This window comes from Pongo abelii, chromosome 3, assembly GCF_028885655.2.
Source record: "Pongo abelii isolate AG06213 chromosome 3, NHGRI_mPonAbe1-v2.0_pri, whole genome shotgun sequence".
Taxonomy (NCBI): Eukaryota; Metazoa; Chordata; class Mammalia; order Primates; family Hominidae; genus Pongo; species Pongo abelii.
Window position 1 is genome coordinate 134294812 of NC_071988.2, and position 16456 is coordinate 134311267.

At 35.2% G+C, this 16456-nt stretch overlaps 1 protein-coding gene across 13 annotated transcripts in view; it reads right to left on the bottom strand.

The window, feature by feature from the left end:
- Nucleotides 1-1105: 1105 nt before the first annotated feature.
- ZGRF1 (zinc finger GRF-type containing 1) overlaps nt 1106-16456 on the bottom strand; it is a 98731-nt gene continuing 83380 nt past the window's right edge. For 12 of the 13 annotated variants that reach the window (XM_063723585.1, XM_063723584.1, XM_054554334.2 and 9 more), the window contains 8 exons: nt 16174-16251; nt 15286-15433; nt 9997-10124; nt 9053-9176; nt 2856-3032; nt 2585-2719; nt 1627-1888; nt 1106-1453 (listed from right to left, as the gene is read on the bottom strand). In XM_063723585.1, coding sequence (XP_063579655.1) covers nt 1296-1453; nt 1627-1888; nt 2585-2719; nt 2856-3032; nt 9053-9176; nt 9997-10124; nt 15286-15433; nt 16174-16251 — 1210 coding nt within the window. In that variant the 3' untranslated portion in view covers nt 1106-1295. Of the gene's footprint in view, nt 1454-1626; nt 1889-2584; nt 2720-2855; nt 3033-9052; nt 9177-9996; nt 10125-15285; nt 15434-16173; nt 16252-16456 lie in introns of those variants that run through there. The other variant, XM_054554341.1, reaches the window with a different exon arrangement.

Here is a 16456-nt window from a genome sequence, read left to right on the forward strand (position 1 = left end):
ATAAATTACTTGAGACCTAGCTCCAGCTGGCCAACAGACCAAAATTAAGAAATAAAAAATAGGGAGGTCTGGGCAGCAAAACTCAGGAATCCAGTTTAAATGTATGTTGTCAGTTAGACTGTATAGTTCATGGGTAAGGCGCGGTTCTGTAATACTTCCTTCAACTATTCCTCTGCTTTGTAAGGATCTGTTGGAAGTCACATCTTTCACTTCACAGTTTGGATGAACACTTAAAAAAGCAACTGTTGTTGCACACAGTAACATGTTTGGGAAAAGGCTTGGAGAATTACTAAACCACAAGTTTTGTTGTTGAATTTATTTTTTTCCCTAAGAGTTCCATAGAGACTGACTAGTCCTATTCTTTTTATTGTGAAATAATTCAAGTAAGAATTTTCCTGCATCTTTGAAATGAATATTGAGTGACTTGGGTCACTAAGATTTTTTTTAATTGGTAAAAATATTGCATTGATATTAATTATAATCAAGCACTTGTCATTTTTCCATCCAGGATGTATAAATGCTCTTTTGTTAATAATGTCTAAGAATCAGTAGGGACACAAATGGTTTAAAACTTAACTACATATATACACATAGAATCTAAACATAGAAAAAAGACTAAAGGAATATGTTAGTGATTATCTCCAGGTAGTGTATTTCTAGGTGATTTTTGTTTTCTGTTGTATACTTTCTTGTATTTTGCAAATTTTCTACATGAAGAATGTATTATTTTTATAATAAAAAGTTGTAATCCATATATATATCAATACCTACTATGCAAACAAATGCAGAGGAAAAAAACTAGAAGAAAATGAACCAAAGGTAATCTTTCATTCATCTGTTCATCTTCCAATGGATACTTATTAAGCACCTACTATATCAGGTATGGGTGCAAGGCACTAGCCATGGTCAGGTGTTGAACACTGCTATCTCCAGGTGTAAACTTTTAGTGTTTTTCTTTCTTCTTTTGTGTACTTTTCAAAAGTTTTAAACATAAAAACATATTTGTGAATATGTTTTTATTTATAAAATAAGGAGGCCTTATAATCATTTAAAAAATATTCTGATAAACTTTAGAAACTTCATTTCTTTGGCAAACAGAAATAAATTCTCAGAAAAAAGCTTATTTTTATTAGTAGGATTTTATACATTTTGTACACTTTTTTGAAGAACAAAATTTTTACATGTGTTTACTATGTTATTTAAATATCATATTTTTAATAAGAGGGTTTAGAGTAATAAAAATATAAAAAATATATCATGTAAAATGAGTCTGAATTTACATAAATACAAAATATTTACACCATGTCTTTTTGTGAATGAGATTTATCTTTAGATTTCTCTTTTTCACTCTTTTTCTTCTGTTTTTCTTCCGCTTGTTTTTCAAAATAATCTTTAAGGAGATGGTTCAGCTGTGGTTCATACTGGTTAGCATGTTGCAATCCATCTTCCCTTCCTTAAAAAAACATATGACATGAGACAACTATTCTTTATTTTACAGAGGTCCCAATATTATCATGTCAGTTACTTCCCCCAGCAGAGCTGTTCCTGGTTGAAGCACCCCAAGCATTAACCCATAAAAGTCAGTTTGAACTTGAAATGCATGAATTAAACCCATTTTTATATTACCTTCGCAGTGTTGGATCACTCGTCCCCAAAGTCGATTTTTCCTCAAACAGGCTAAATTTCCCACAATCAACAAATGCCTCTTTCCTCTAGTCAATGCAACATTCATTCTTTTTTCAGAATCAATGAATCCTACTTGTCGTGTCCTTACACAGGACAGAATAATGATCTCCTTTTCAGCTCCCTGAAAAGCATCTACTGTGGACACCTGCACAGTTTTAATATCAGGATGGTGAAAGTCCACAGCACTGAGTAAATGACAAAGCTGTGGAGGAAAAAACAGCAATCATGTAGTAAGAGATTGCAAAGAACTTAAGCCTCTGAACCTGCTCAAAGCAACCACTGTAATTTAACTAATAGTAAATAATTTTCATTTTTCTTTTATGACTCACATAGACTTGGCTAGTTTCTAAAATGATAGATAAATGACTAGATGACAATATTAATTATGACACAAAATCAAAAGCAATTTATCTATTGCTGGGTAACTCATTTGGATATGCTAATTTGGAGCTGATAAACTAATAATGAAACAGATAAAAAATACTAAGAGAAAAATCTAGTTAGAAGTAATTGGCCCATGTGTACATTAATATTTGGTATCTATCCTTGATTTACTGATAAAATGTACTAATAATAAAAGAACATTTTGGATAACAGAGATTCAGTCCCATCTGTCCACAAAGCATACACCGTATTTTCTTCCCTCTAATTTGTTTTTTGCATTTTTGCCCCAACAGCTGTAAACTAAATTTAATTAAACCTTGTTAGGTTTACATTTAATTATACAGAAAAAAAGCCAGACCAGAAAAAAATCAGAATGTTTCTTTTTTAATATATTAATTACAGTACCAAAAGTTTTTCAGGCACCAAACCAACTACTATAAATGTAATATCAAATATGGTAATATGTAATTGTAATATTTAATATATGGCAAATACTGTAATACATAATACCAACCTTGTACATCTGGGATTTGTATAATGTTATCACGCCAATCATAGAGCCTGCTATTCCACTTGCAATCAGTGATTGAATCAGCTTGAGTGTAAACGTAGCTTCCGCCACATTATGAAAGCTGTTATCTCTTTCTATCTGGAGTAAGAAATAGATCCTAAATTATATTTCTCAGAAAGGCTATGGAAAAACCAAGTAAAATCATACAAACAACAACAAAATTAAACCAGGAACCTAAACCATGTTGACTCTCATCAACATTAATGTCATTTACCTGTTCTAGTCCTTTAACATTATAAAAACACAGGGTTGGTAGCCATTCCAATAAAGGGCTCCTCTCTATTTCTGTTACACCATTCATGAGGGATCCTTTGTAAAACAGATCATTAGCAATAGCACTGATTGCAGGATGACAACGGTATTGAGTTCTCAATAGAATTGGCTTGTGACCCTAAGAAATTTAAATGAAGAAAAATAAGAAAACCTAATTTTTTTATTCTTCTAGGGAAAGAAAATTATATTTTTAAAATTAAAAATATTGCTATATTATGGTCTTATGAAATGAATTACAACCATGATAGAATAGACTATAAATAAAAATATTTTTTAAATTACTAAAAATATGTTCATATTAATTTAGAAAAATTAGAAAATATAAAAGATGTCAACCTTAGACTTATCTAGTAAGTTTGACTCCTAACATTATGGTTTGTTGTTGTTTTTTTTTTTTTTTTGAGATGGAGTCACTCTGTCACCCAGGCTGGATTGCAATGGCACGATCTCGGCTCACTGCAACCTCCACCTCCTGGTTTCAAGCGATTCTTCTGCCTCAGCCTCCCGAGTAGCTGGGATTACAGGCACCCACCATCATGCATGGCTAATTTTTGTATTTTTGTAGAGATGGGGTTTCCCCATGTTGGGCAAGCTGATCTTGAACTCCTGACTCAGGTGATTCACCTGCCTTGGCCTCCCAAAGTGCTGGGATTACAGGCGTGAGCCACCACGCCCGGCCAACATTATGCTTTTATAATATATCTGGAGTTGGTCTAACACTAAATTGAAAAGCATCTCTTAAAAAATTAGGAGGTGTCGTAAATATCTCGTTAACTTTCCTCACTGAGTAAAAGCCATTTTTCATTCTGAATCTTGAAAGAAGTTTCAGATTTTATTAATGCATCATAAAATCCAAGTCCTATCTACTTTAGCGCTCTTCGAGCAAAAAGTTCTGTAGTAAATAATGCTCAGGCCAGGCACAGTGGTTCATGCCTGTAATTCCAACACTTTGGGAGGCCAAGGTGGGAGGATCACCTGAGGTCAGGAGTTCAAGACCTGCCTGGCAAACATGGTGAAACCCTGTCTCTACTAAAAATACAAAAATTAGCCAAGCATGGTGGCAGACACCTGTAATCCTAGCTATTTGGGAGGCTGAGGCAGGAAAATTGCTTGAATCCAGGAGGCAGAGGTTGCAGTGAGCCGCTCAAATGTTAGAGAAATGACTAAATTATGGTATATCTGCACAACATAATACTTAGTGATCAACATATTTAATGACAACAGTAATGATTACAAAGCTAGTAGTAACAAGGGGAGATGATTTACTATTACGCAAAGTTCAAAAAGGCAAGATAGAAGTTATATTTATGGTATGGTTTCAACTAAGTACAAATACATATATTTGATATAGGCATATAACCCTAGGATAAAAGATGGAAGGAAAAATACTAAAATATTACCAAGAGTTTTCTCTTAAGTGCAGTGAAGTTATTACAGATGTTTTTATTTTGTTTTTACCTTTTTTCTTTCTTTTTTGAGACAGGGTCTTGCTGTTGCTTTGGCTGGCCTCAAACTCCTGGGGCTTACACGATCCTTCTGCCTCAGCTTCCTGAGTAGCTGGGACTAGAGGTGCCTGACATCCCACCCAACTTTATTTTTTTCTTTTCTTTCCTTTTCTTTCTTTCCTTCCTTCTTTCTTTTTTCTTTTCTTTTCTTTTTCTTTTTCTTTCTTTCTTCTTTTAAAGAGTCAAGATCCTGCTCTGTTGCCCAGGCTGGAATGCAGTGGTGAGATCATAGCTCACTGCAGCCTCGAACTCCTGGACTCAAATGACCCTCCCACCTCAGCCTCCCAAGCAGCTGAGATTATAGATTATAGGCATGAGCCATCACACTCAGCTTGCCTTTTCTCTTTTCTGTAGTTTCCACACTTTCTATAATGAGTAGTGATTACTTTTATTTCTTTCACTTTTAATAATTGTGAACTAGTTCAAATACACAGAAAGCAAAGAAATAATATTACGTCCATGAACTTACCACCCAGACTTGACATTAGCCATATTAAATCATTTTTGTTTTGGCTCTCTTTTTTGTTAGATAAAATATGACATATATAGCTAAAGATCCTCCTTCATTGCTTTCTTCTACCGCCTTTCCCAGAAATAATCCCAGTCCTGATTTTGTTTTGTGGACTCATCATACATGTTTTTATATGTTTATTGTATTAGTATGAATCTATAAATAATATATATTACGTGCTTTTGAAATTCTCATAAATGGCATTTTACTATAATTATCCCTTTGTGCTTTGTTTCTTTCAATGTCCACTATGTTTCTGAGAACTATCTATATAGATCAAGCTCATTCACAATTGTTTTTTATTCTACTCTGCGACTAAATCACTTTTTTGTCCATCCCTTATTTGCCCTTTTAGAATTCCCCCAAATAAAAACCTACTTCATATTTTAAAAGGCATTGACAATAGGTACATGAAAAAGGGCAGAACAGTGTGCAGAGTACACTACCATTTGTTAAAACAGGGAGGGAAAATGTTATGTATTTGCTTACAGGCATAAAATATCACAAGAAAGGTACAAGAAAGGAATGACAGTTTCTTTGAAGGGGAGAGAACGAATGGTTGGGGGACAGGAGGAGAAGTCTTCAATATTTCCATGTTTTTTGGTTCCACTTGAATTTTGAACCACATGACTATATTAACTATTCAAAAATGTTTTAAGAATTTAGATAACTTTTTATTTAAAAAATTTTTTTGGTAGAGGCAGGGTCAGAGCTCCAGTGCCAGAGCTGGTGATGAACTCGAGACCTCAAGTGATCCTCCCACCTCAGTCTCCCAAACTGCTGGGATTTACAGGCTGGAGCCACCATGCCCAGCCCTTTTTTAAGATAATTTTTTTTTAGTTAAGATTTTTTTTTAAAAGCTATTGAAAATGTCTAATACAAAAGAGGTTGGATACTGACTTGTCACAGAAGAGGTAGAAAGTTTTGCAATTAAATTCAATTACAATTAACAGCTCAAGACAACTAAAAGCTTCGTTCTTTGCAAAATGGAATACAATTCAACTCAAAATTCAATGCAACTTGAAACTCAATCTAAGGGGAAACTTCTTAATTAAGAAGGTAGAATAAACTGCCTTGTAGAATCCATTCTCCAATATATAAAGGTACAAAAAATACAAAAACAGCAGCAAAGAAAATTCAGCAATTATGCAACAAAGAAAGATTTACAGCCAACCTAATGCCATAAACTTGAAAAAGTACTTGTCATTGAGAAAGAAACAAGATTCTGGGGTGGAAGTGGAAAATGCAGCATAGTGAGCCAGAATTCATATGATGGCAGTGGTTCCTAAGAAGAATAATGAAAAAGGGAAAGTGAACTTGGCAGTTTTTAGTAAAACTGAAGGTTCAAGAACTGTGTCCCTTTCCCAGAGAAGGGATACTCTTGGGCCTCAGATGTCCTATCACTTTGATGGGACACCACCATAATTCCAGGTACTGAGAAAACAGAGAATACAGATCTGAGAGAGTATCTGACATCCAAGCATGAACACCAGAAAATGAAACAAGAATGGAAACTATACAAACATAGTGTTTATATAGTTGTATAGTTTGTATAGAAACAGTGTTCTCTCTCTCTTTCTCTGCCATGTGAGGACACAGCAAGAAGGTAGCATCTACAAGCCAATGACCAATGGAATAGAATAGAAAGTCCAGAAATAAACCCTTGTACATGTGCTCAATTGATTTTTGATGAAGGTTCCAAGACAATTACATGGGAGAAAAGGATAGTCTTTTCCACACATGGTATTGGGAAAACTATATATCCACATGCAAAAGAATGAAGTTGGACCCTTATCTCATACCACATACAAAAATTAACTCAAAATGGATCAAAGACCTCAACATAAGAGCTAAAATTATAAAATTCTTAGAAGAAAATATTGGGGAAAATTTTCATGACATTGGATTTGGCAATAATTTCATACCTATAACACCAAAAGCACAAGCAACAGAATAAAAAATAGGTAAATTGAACTTCATTGAAATTAAGAACTTTTGTGCATCAAAAAACACTATTAAGAAAGTGAAAAGACAACCAACAAAATGGAAAAAAAAAAAACTGCAAATCATATATTTGAAAAAGGATTAATTTCCAGAATATATTTTTTAAAAAAAACCTCCTATAACTCAACAACAAAAAACCAAACAACCCAATTAAAAAATAGGCAAAGGACTTGAATAGGCATTTCTTCAAAAAGGATATAAAAATGGCTAATAAGCACATGAAAAGATGCTCAAGATCATTAGTCTTTAGGGAAACCACAATAAGATACCCCTTCACACCCATTAGGATGGCTATGATATTCAAAAACCAACAAGAAGTGTTGGTGAGAATGTGGAGAAATCAGAACCCTTGTGCACTGCTGTTGGGAGAGTAAAATGGTGCTGCTGCTGTAGAAAAAAGTTTGGTGGTTCCTCAAAAATTTAAACGTACAATTATCATATGACCCAACAATTATACTTCTGGGTATGTATTGAACTGAAAGCAGGGATTTGAACAAGTGTTTGTATATCAATGTTCACAGGAGATTTTTCACAAGAGCCAAAAGGCGAAAACAACCCAACTATCTATCAACAGAAATGTAGTACACACATGCAATGGAATATTATTTAGCCTTATAAAGGAATGAAATTCTGATACATGCTACAAGGATGAACTCTAAACACATTATGCTAAGTAAATAAGACAGACATAAAATGACAAATACTGTATGAATCTACTCAAATGAGGCACCTAGAATAGGCAAATTCACAGAGCTAGAAAGTAGAACAGAGGTTACTAGGGGCTGAGGGAAGAGGAAATGGGAAATTATTGCTTAACAGTTCAAAATTTCTGTTTGGGATAATGAAAAAATTCTGGAAATGGACAAGTGATGGTTGTACAACATTATGAATGTACTTTAAAGTAATAATAATAATAATAATAATAATAATATAGTACCGATACATGCTGCAACATGAATGAACCTCAAAAAGTGAAAGAAGACAGACACAAAAGGTACGTATTGTATGATTCCATTTATATAAAATATCCAGAATAAATAAATCCATACAGACAGAAAGCAGGCTGGTGTTTGCCAGAAGCTGTAGGGAAGAGGAAATGGGCAATTAACCGCTAAATGGGTAAGGATTTTATTTTGAAGTGATGAAAACATTTTGAAACCAGACAGAGGTAGTGGTTACACAAGAAACTGTGAATATACTAAATGCTACTAAACTGTTCACTTTAAAATAGTTTCTGCTATATAAACTGCACGCTGTAAAGAAAAAAAAGTTTTTTTAAGAAATTTAAAAAATGGTTTTATGTTAGATGAATGCAATGGTTTGAATGTGTCCCTCAAATTTCATGTGCTGGAAACTTCATCCCCAATGCAACAGTGTTGAGAGGTGGGACTTTCAAAAGGTGATTAGGCCATGAGGATTCTGCCTAATCCTCACGGATTAATCCCATTATCACATGAGTGGGTTCCTCATAAAAGGATGGATTTGTGAATGGATTAATGCCATTCCTGGTGTATGTGTGTGGGTTAATGGATGAATGCCATTATCACATGAGTGGCTTCCTCATAAAAGGATGAGTTTGGCCTCTCACACTCTCTTGCTCTTCTGCCTTCCACCATAGGATGACAATGAAGCAAGAAGGCCCCTGCCAAATGCAGTTCCCCAGGTCTTAGACTTCTCAGCCTCCAGAACTATAAGAAATAAATCTCTGTTCTCTATAAATTACCCAGTCTCAGGTTTTTCTGTTATACCAGCACAAAATAGACTAAGACAGTAAATTCAACCCCAATTCAAAAATGTTAATAATTTAAAAATTATTTACAATGTGAAGTAGTGCTCTAGGTAGATAATAGAGACATTATAGGTTTTTTTGGTTTTAGAGCAAAAGTTATATACTCCTACCCACTACTCAAATAAATAGGGAAAAAATTCTTTTTATAAAAGGGCACTTAAATTATAGGGTTCCACTTGTCTTTAAGATGAATACTTTCCAGACAACTCCAATTATACATTATTTTAAGGCAGAACTAAGTCTTCTAATATTTTCATTCTCTATCAACACACACACACACAATGTAGAATCAATAAATGATAATTCCGTAAGAATTTAGCAGTATGTACCATTAAGCAAAGTCGATCAAAAAGAGTTTGTTCCAATCCATTTTCATGAGCTGCATCAGAACCCTGAATAGTAGGAGGTAGCTGTTTGGGATCCCCAACAAGAATCAGCTTTTCACACTCAAACCTAAAACAGAATTTCAAAAATTAATCTAAGCAATTAAAAAGGGTGCATTAACATCATTTATTGCACTGTTTGCCAAAATTGCACTTCGAAATATTCAAATGCCATAAAGCTTAGTAGTGCTATTAAGTGCATTAAAGGCTTTGAAAAGTTATGCAATAAAGAATCCTTTATATAACTTAGTTGCCCTCCCTGCACATAAAACCTAGTAGGGGCCCCTTGCCTCTGCATGGAATTAATATTTCACAAAGCATATTTGGGAAATGCTGGTTTTTAGAATCCATAAACTCTTAAAGTCTTTCTTAGGAGTCATTTAGCTGAAACCCTTGTTTTAGAAGTGAAGTAAATTGGGTTCTTAGGGGCTAAATGTTTTCCTAAATAGGAGTAGGATATAGTGGGGAAAAATCAAAGTTTTATAAACAAACCTATATCTAAATCTGAACTCCATTATATTTTAGAGACCCAGCAAGTTATTTAATCCTTTCATGCTTCAGTATTATTATTTTTTCTTCTTTTTTTTTTTTTTTCTGAGACGGGGTTTTACTCTGTGTCACCCAAGGTGGAGTGCAGTCATGCAATCCCTGCTCACTGCAGCCTTGACCTCCTGGGCTCAAGCAATCCTCCCACCTCAGCCTCCCAAGTTGCTGGGATTTTAGGCACACACTACCATGCCCAGCTAATTTTGTATTTTTTGTAGAAATGGGGATTCGCCATGTTGCCCAAGGTGCTCTCAAACTCCTAGACCAAGCAAGTCACCTGCCTCAGCCTCCTAAAGTGCTAGAATTACAGGTGTTACCCCTGGGGAAAGAATCTTTTAGGTTACCTTGCAATGGGAAGGAGAGAGGCCGGTTCAGTTATCTGACTACACTCATCCAGCACAACTACAGGAAATTTAAGATCATTCATGCATGGGAATGGGCAGGCTGCACAGGTAACTCCAACTACTCGAACCTTTATTACAACAAAAATGTTATTAATTAACAATTATTAAAAGAAAATAAGAGAACGTATTTACCAAAGAACTTGTAGGCTAAAATTAGAGAGTGAGCTAGTCTTAATTCCTAGCCATCAGAAATCTTAGGTCATCATATCTCCACATTTTTATTATTCCTACATACAAACTGGAAATCAACAAATGTAGGTTACTTAAGCCACAAGCCCATTAACAAGAACAAATAAAAGACATATTTTGATATTCAGACGGAAAGTATCACAATATCAAGCATTTGTAAAATATCAAGGATGATGCACATATTTTATCTTCTAGATGAGGTTAGACAACATACATTATATCAACACAGGCCAAAGTTCTTCACAAAGAACATTAAATATGCTAACGAAATATTCTTTGCTTAACCTTCAAGCACATTAGTTTTATTTATTTAAAAATGTAAAGATGACTAACTAATTCTAAACAACAGTAAATAAAATGTACTCATAGCCTGTAAGTATATTTGAATCTTGTAAGTTACACATTATAGCAGCATGCCATTACTCTCAAGGCAAAAAGCTTCATAAAAACTGATTTTTAATCTCTGGAATTAAATGTAAACAATAGGGAAATCTATGAATTTTCTAATTAGATGTAGTCACTGACCTAGTTGCCCGCTATCTATACACACATGTGTACATACACATATACACAGGTACACACACACGTTTGTGTACATATACATACATATGTATAAACACAAACATATACACATACATGTACATATACATATACAGTCATGTGCCACATAACAATGTGATGTTTTGGTCAATGATGGACCAGATATATGATGATGGTCTCATAAAATTATAATGGAGCTGAAAAATTCCCAGCCCCTAGTGACATCACAACCCTCACAGCACAATGCATTATTCATGTGTTTGTGGTGATAACGGTGTAAACAAACCTACTGTACTGCCAGTCATATAAAAGTATAGCACATACAGTTACGTACAGTTCATAATACTTGACAATAAATGACCATTTTAGTGGTTTATATATTTACTATAGTATACTTTTAATATTATTTTAGAATATACTCCTACTTCTTAAAAAAAAAAAAAAGTTGGCTATAAAACAGTTTCAGGGACGTCCTTCAGGAGGTATCCATATGAAGGTATTGTTATCATAAGCGCTGACAGCCCCATGTGTCCTATTGCCCCTAAAAACTTTCTAGTGGAACAAGGCTGGGCGCGGTGGCTCAAGCCTGTAATCCCAGCACTTTGGGAGGCTGAGGCGGGCAGATCACGAGATCAGGAGATCGAGACCATCCTGGCTAACATGGTGAAACCCCGTCTCTACTAAAAATACAAAAAAATTAGCCGGGCGTGGTGGCAGGTGCCTGTAGTCCCAGCTACTTGGGAGGCTGAGGCAGGAGAATGGCGTGAACCCGGGAGGCAGAGCTTGCAGTGAGCCAAGATCGCGCCACTGCACTCCAGCCTGGGTGACAGAGCGAGACTCCATCTCAAAAAAACAACTTTCTAGTGGGACAAATGTAGAGGTGGAAGACAGTGCTATATTGATGATCCTGACCCTGGGTAAGCCTAGAATAATGTGTGTGTTTGTATCTTAGTTTTCAACAATTAAAAAAAAAAAGTTTTAAAGGTAAAGAAAAATTTTAAATAAAAAAGCTTATGAAATATTTTTGTATATACAAAATGTTTGTGTTTTAAGCTGTGTTATTACAAAAGAATCAAACAGTTTTTAAAAATTTTAAACTTTATAAAGTCAAAATGTTATAATAAGCTAATTTATTATTGAAGAAAGAAAAAATTTTAAAATAAATTTGGGGTAGCCTAACTGTACAGTGTTTATAAAGTCTACAGTAGGTTGGGCGCGGTGGCTCACGCCTGTGACTCCCAGCACTTTGTGAGGCTGAAGCAGGCAGATCGCTTAAGGTCAGGAGTTTGAGACCAGCCTGGCCAACGTGGTGAAACCCCATCTCTAATAAAAATACAAAACTTAGCCAGGCATAGCGGCAGGCATCTGTAATCTCAGCTACTCGGGAGGATGAGGCAGGAGAATCGCTTGAACCCAGGAAGCAGAGGTTGCAGTGAGCTGAGATCACAAACTGCACTCCAGCCTGGACAGGGCAAGATACTACCTCAAAAAAAATTAAAAATTTTTTTAAAAGTCTACAGTAGTGTACAGTAATGTCCTAGGCTTCCACATTCACTCACCACTCACTCACTGACTCAGCCACAGTGACTTCCAGTCCTGCAAGCTCCATTCATGGTAAGTTAACTATAAAGTTAACTATTAAAAAGCTATAGTATATATAGTTTTCTGAGGACTTCTACAACCAAAACTTTGTGGTTATTATTTCCAATTTCTCCTTCCCGCCCTCCCTATACAGGTGTACCATTTTAAATATTTTATACCATATTTTCACAGTACATTTTCTGTTTAGATACAGAAATACCACCGTGTTACAATTAATTGCCTACAGTATTCAGTACATGCTGTATAGATTTGTAGCTGAGGAGCAATAGGCTATACCATGTAGCCTAGTGTGTAGTAGGCTATACCATCTAGGTTTGTGTAAGTATACTATGACGTTCACACAATGACAAAATTATAAAACAATACATTTCTCAGAATGTAACCCCACTGTTAAATGATGTATGACTATACTTATTCTCTTCTAACAATCTGAAGATCTATAAAATTATACTTCTTGGAGCAAGAGTAGTTCATACCAACTGACCATATCTTTTTTCAACAAACTGACAAAAAAATATGCTTTACAAATTAAATATCGCCTCCACAGATTCTACAAAATAAGAAAACATTACAACTGCCTTATTTTCTTTAAAAATAAATAATATTTACCACACACAATAGCCCTGTATCAGTTAGGTTTTCTTTTGTTAAAAACAAAAACAAAAATCTTAAAGCCATATTTATATCAGAAATTCCACAGTATTTAAACATTCAGTTCTTTAAAAATGATCAAGCTTTGGTGCCACTCTGAAATATTGTTCATTTTATTTAATTTCTGGCAACTATATCTACAAAACAATCTTAGAATGAGAACTCTAAAGTTATGTGTCAAGAAGCATTTTTTAAATTTAAAGAAATATCTAATACAAAAACCTAAAGTATTAAGTTTTCTTTAAAAAATTATGTTATCTTTTAATTTATTATTATGTTGCTGAGATTCTAACAGCAGAAAAGATTTTGTTACTGACCTAGCAAGTATTAATTAACTATGAAGCATTTTTAAAAATTAGTTTTATTGTGAAGACATGCCCCTTTAGAAATGAGTCAGGTCTTCTGGGTATGGTGGCTCATGCCTGTAATCCCAGCACTTTGGGAGGCAGAGGTGGGAGGATCACTTAAGGTCAGGAGTTTGAGACCAGCCTGGCCAACATTGTGAAACCCTGTCTCTACTAAAAATACAAAAATTAGCCAGGTGCGGTGGCATGTGCCTGTAGTCCCAGCTACTCAGGATGCTGAGGCAGGAGAATCGCTTGAACCCAAGAGGTGGAGGTTGCAGTGAGCTGAGACTGCGCCACTGCACTCCAGCCTGGGTGACAGAGCAAGACTCTGGCTCAAAAAAAAAAAAAAAAAGAAAAGAAAGAAAGAAAGAAATGTGTCAGGTCTGAATGCCTGACTGGACCTTAGAAATATGTCAGAGAAAATTTCTAAAAAATAATTCCTCTAAAATAGTTTTCATTTGTGAATAGGTGATACAAATGAGCAATAGATCAAGGTAACTGGGCTTTCGTTCAGAAAATCATCCAAGAAATCATTAATAATGATATATATGAATAATGATTCTTATATATCATTGTTATGTTGGGTGAGTAAAATGATAAGCAGTTTACATAAATGACTAATTTGTATTAATTGAACACAGCCAAACTAAGCCTTTCTGGATTTGGTTAAGAAGAGAGTATAGAGTTAACTCTATAATTCAAATAACAGAAAGTTAATCTGAAGTTTTCTGAGGACTTCCAGAACCAAAACTTGTTATAGATTGGTTATTATTTCCAGTTTCTCCTTCCCGCCCTAGGAAAGTGTTATTACATATCCACACCCTTTGCCGTGTTACTTGGCAGTGCTTCCCACCAGAGAAGTAGGGGAGTATATTTCCCTGCCTCACTGATGTTAGGCTTGGCCATGTGACCTGTGCAAATGGAATGTCAGCAAACATAATATGAACTGAAGCTTTAAATGTGTTTCTGTGATCTGTCCTGCCCTCTTGCACTTCTGCCATCTGTTAGAAGATCATGCCACAGCAACTGTTCTCAGAATGAGAGACTTTACCCATAGCCTCACGCCAAGCCACACCACTTGACCTGTAGATTCATAAGCTGTTGTCTTAAAGTACTGAGACTGAGCTTGTTAACCCTCATTATTTCAGCAATAGCTGATCAATACAGGGTCCCAAGTAGACTGATTTTCTCAACTCTCTAGCAGAAAGTTACCAATGTGCAAGTGGCCCAAGAAGCCAACAACTTTTCTTTTACTCCATCCCCATTGCTTTGCCCTATGCTCTCCTTTCATAGGAGGAAGCTGCTGATTGATTTTTTCTCTTCCAACAGCTGATGCCCAGGCTTCCCTAGATCAAAACTTGATAAAGGAGATAGTGCTACCTGTTACACCCTGGAATCTTGTGTGCTTAGTCTTGGCTCCCAATACCTGGAAGCTAGTGTCTGAGCCTCCTGGATTCTTGGATATATACAAACACTAAAAGTCTTGGCTTTCTTGGAGAGCATCAAACACAAATTTCATTTGGATATTTTACTCAGGGTCAGATCCTCTCCACTGTTTCTCCTAGAATATAACTAATTTCATTTAACTTGTAAGGAATCTATTCCCACCTCTATACTTTCCTCTTCAAGCCTATAAAAAGAAAGTAAACAGAGAAGGAGAAAGGATGACTCAGTCGTGGTGAGTTGGATCTATTCACGAATTTGAAGAATGCTTTGAAGCAAACATAAAACATACACTGGGCAGACTATATCCAAGGATCCACATGCATGCACCTTAGTAGAATATAAACTATCATAGCAGTTTGTTTTATTTAAAGGAAATATTATTTCATCAACAGAAATAAGAGAATCTGAATGGTATATATAAATCAAGAAACAAATTGAAGCTACTACTTCTTACCTGCTTCAGCAGGGTTCTATTGGTCCCCAGTTTATGCTGCTCAATGCTTTTTCTCACATAGACTCTTTCCGTAGGAGTCAGGTCTTCTTTCATTAGTGCATGTAGTTCTTTTAACTGTTCACTTTCATTTTCTGAGCCAGCATGCAAGCTAAAGAGTTATATTAAAACACTCCTCTTTAGTCCATTTTTCATAATATCACAGTAAAGCAAAATACAGATTTTTTTTTTATTATACTTTAAGTTTTAGGGTACATGTGCACAACGTGGAGGTTTGTTACATATGTATACATGTGCCATGCCGGTGTGCTGCACCCATTAACTCGTCATTTAACATTAGGTATATCTCCTAATGCTATCCCTCCCCCCTCCCCCCACCCCACAACAGGCCCCAGTGTGTGATGTTCCCCTTCCTGTGTCCATGTGTTCTCATTGTTCAATTCCCACCTATGAGTGAGAACGTGCAGTGTTTGGTTTTTTGTCCTTTCGACAGTTTGCTGATCCCATTACTGGGTATATATACCCAAAGGATTATAAATCATGCTGCTATAAAGACACATGCACACGTATGTTTATTGCAGCACTATTCACAATAGCAAAGACTTGGAACCAAGCCACATGTCCAACAGTGATAGACTGGATTAAGAAAATGTGGCACATATATACCATGGAATACTATGCAGCCATAAAAAACGATGAGTTCATGTCCTTTGTAGGGACATGGATGAAGCTGGAAACCATCATTCTCAGCAAAATACAGGTTTTCTAAGTTAACCAAGTAAAGATAAGCCTTTCTCCATTCTTCAAAAATCAAACTTAAGGTAAGAGTGATATAAAAGTACCATACTTCCCTCCGACCATTCTGTGACTTCTGGAATTTTGCATTCTTACCTATAAGGTAAAATTGGTTTGGCAATCTTCCTAACACTCCCAACTCTGATAAAGTTTTCAAATCCAAGACTGAGAAGCCTTTAAATAAGAAAACAATATAGATTCTGATTATTTAGGAAACAGAATATAAAGTTTCATATAATAACTGTGTTACTACAACTAATTTTGTGTAACAGTATATTTTAATTATAAAATTTAATGTGAAATACCTAAACTCGAACAAAGTAAACGCAAGTAGTTGGTTTTTTAAATATAATGCATTTTCTAGAGAATTTAAAAATAT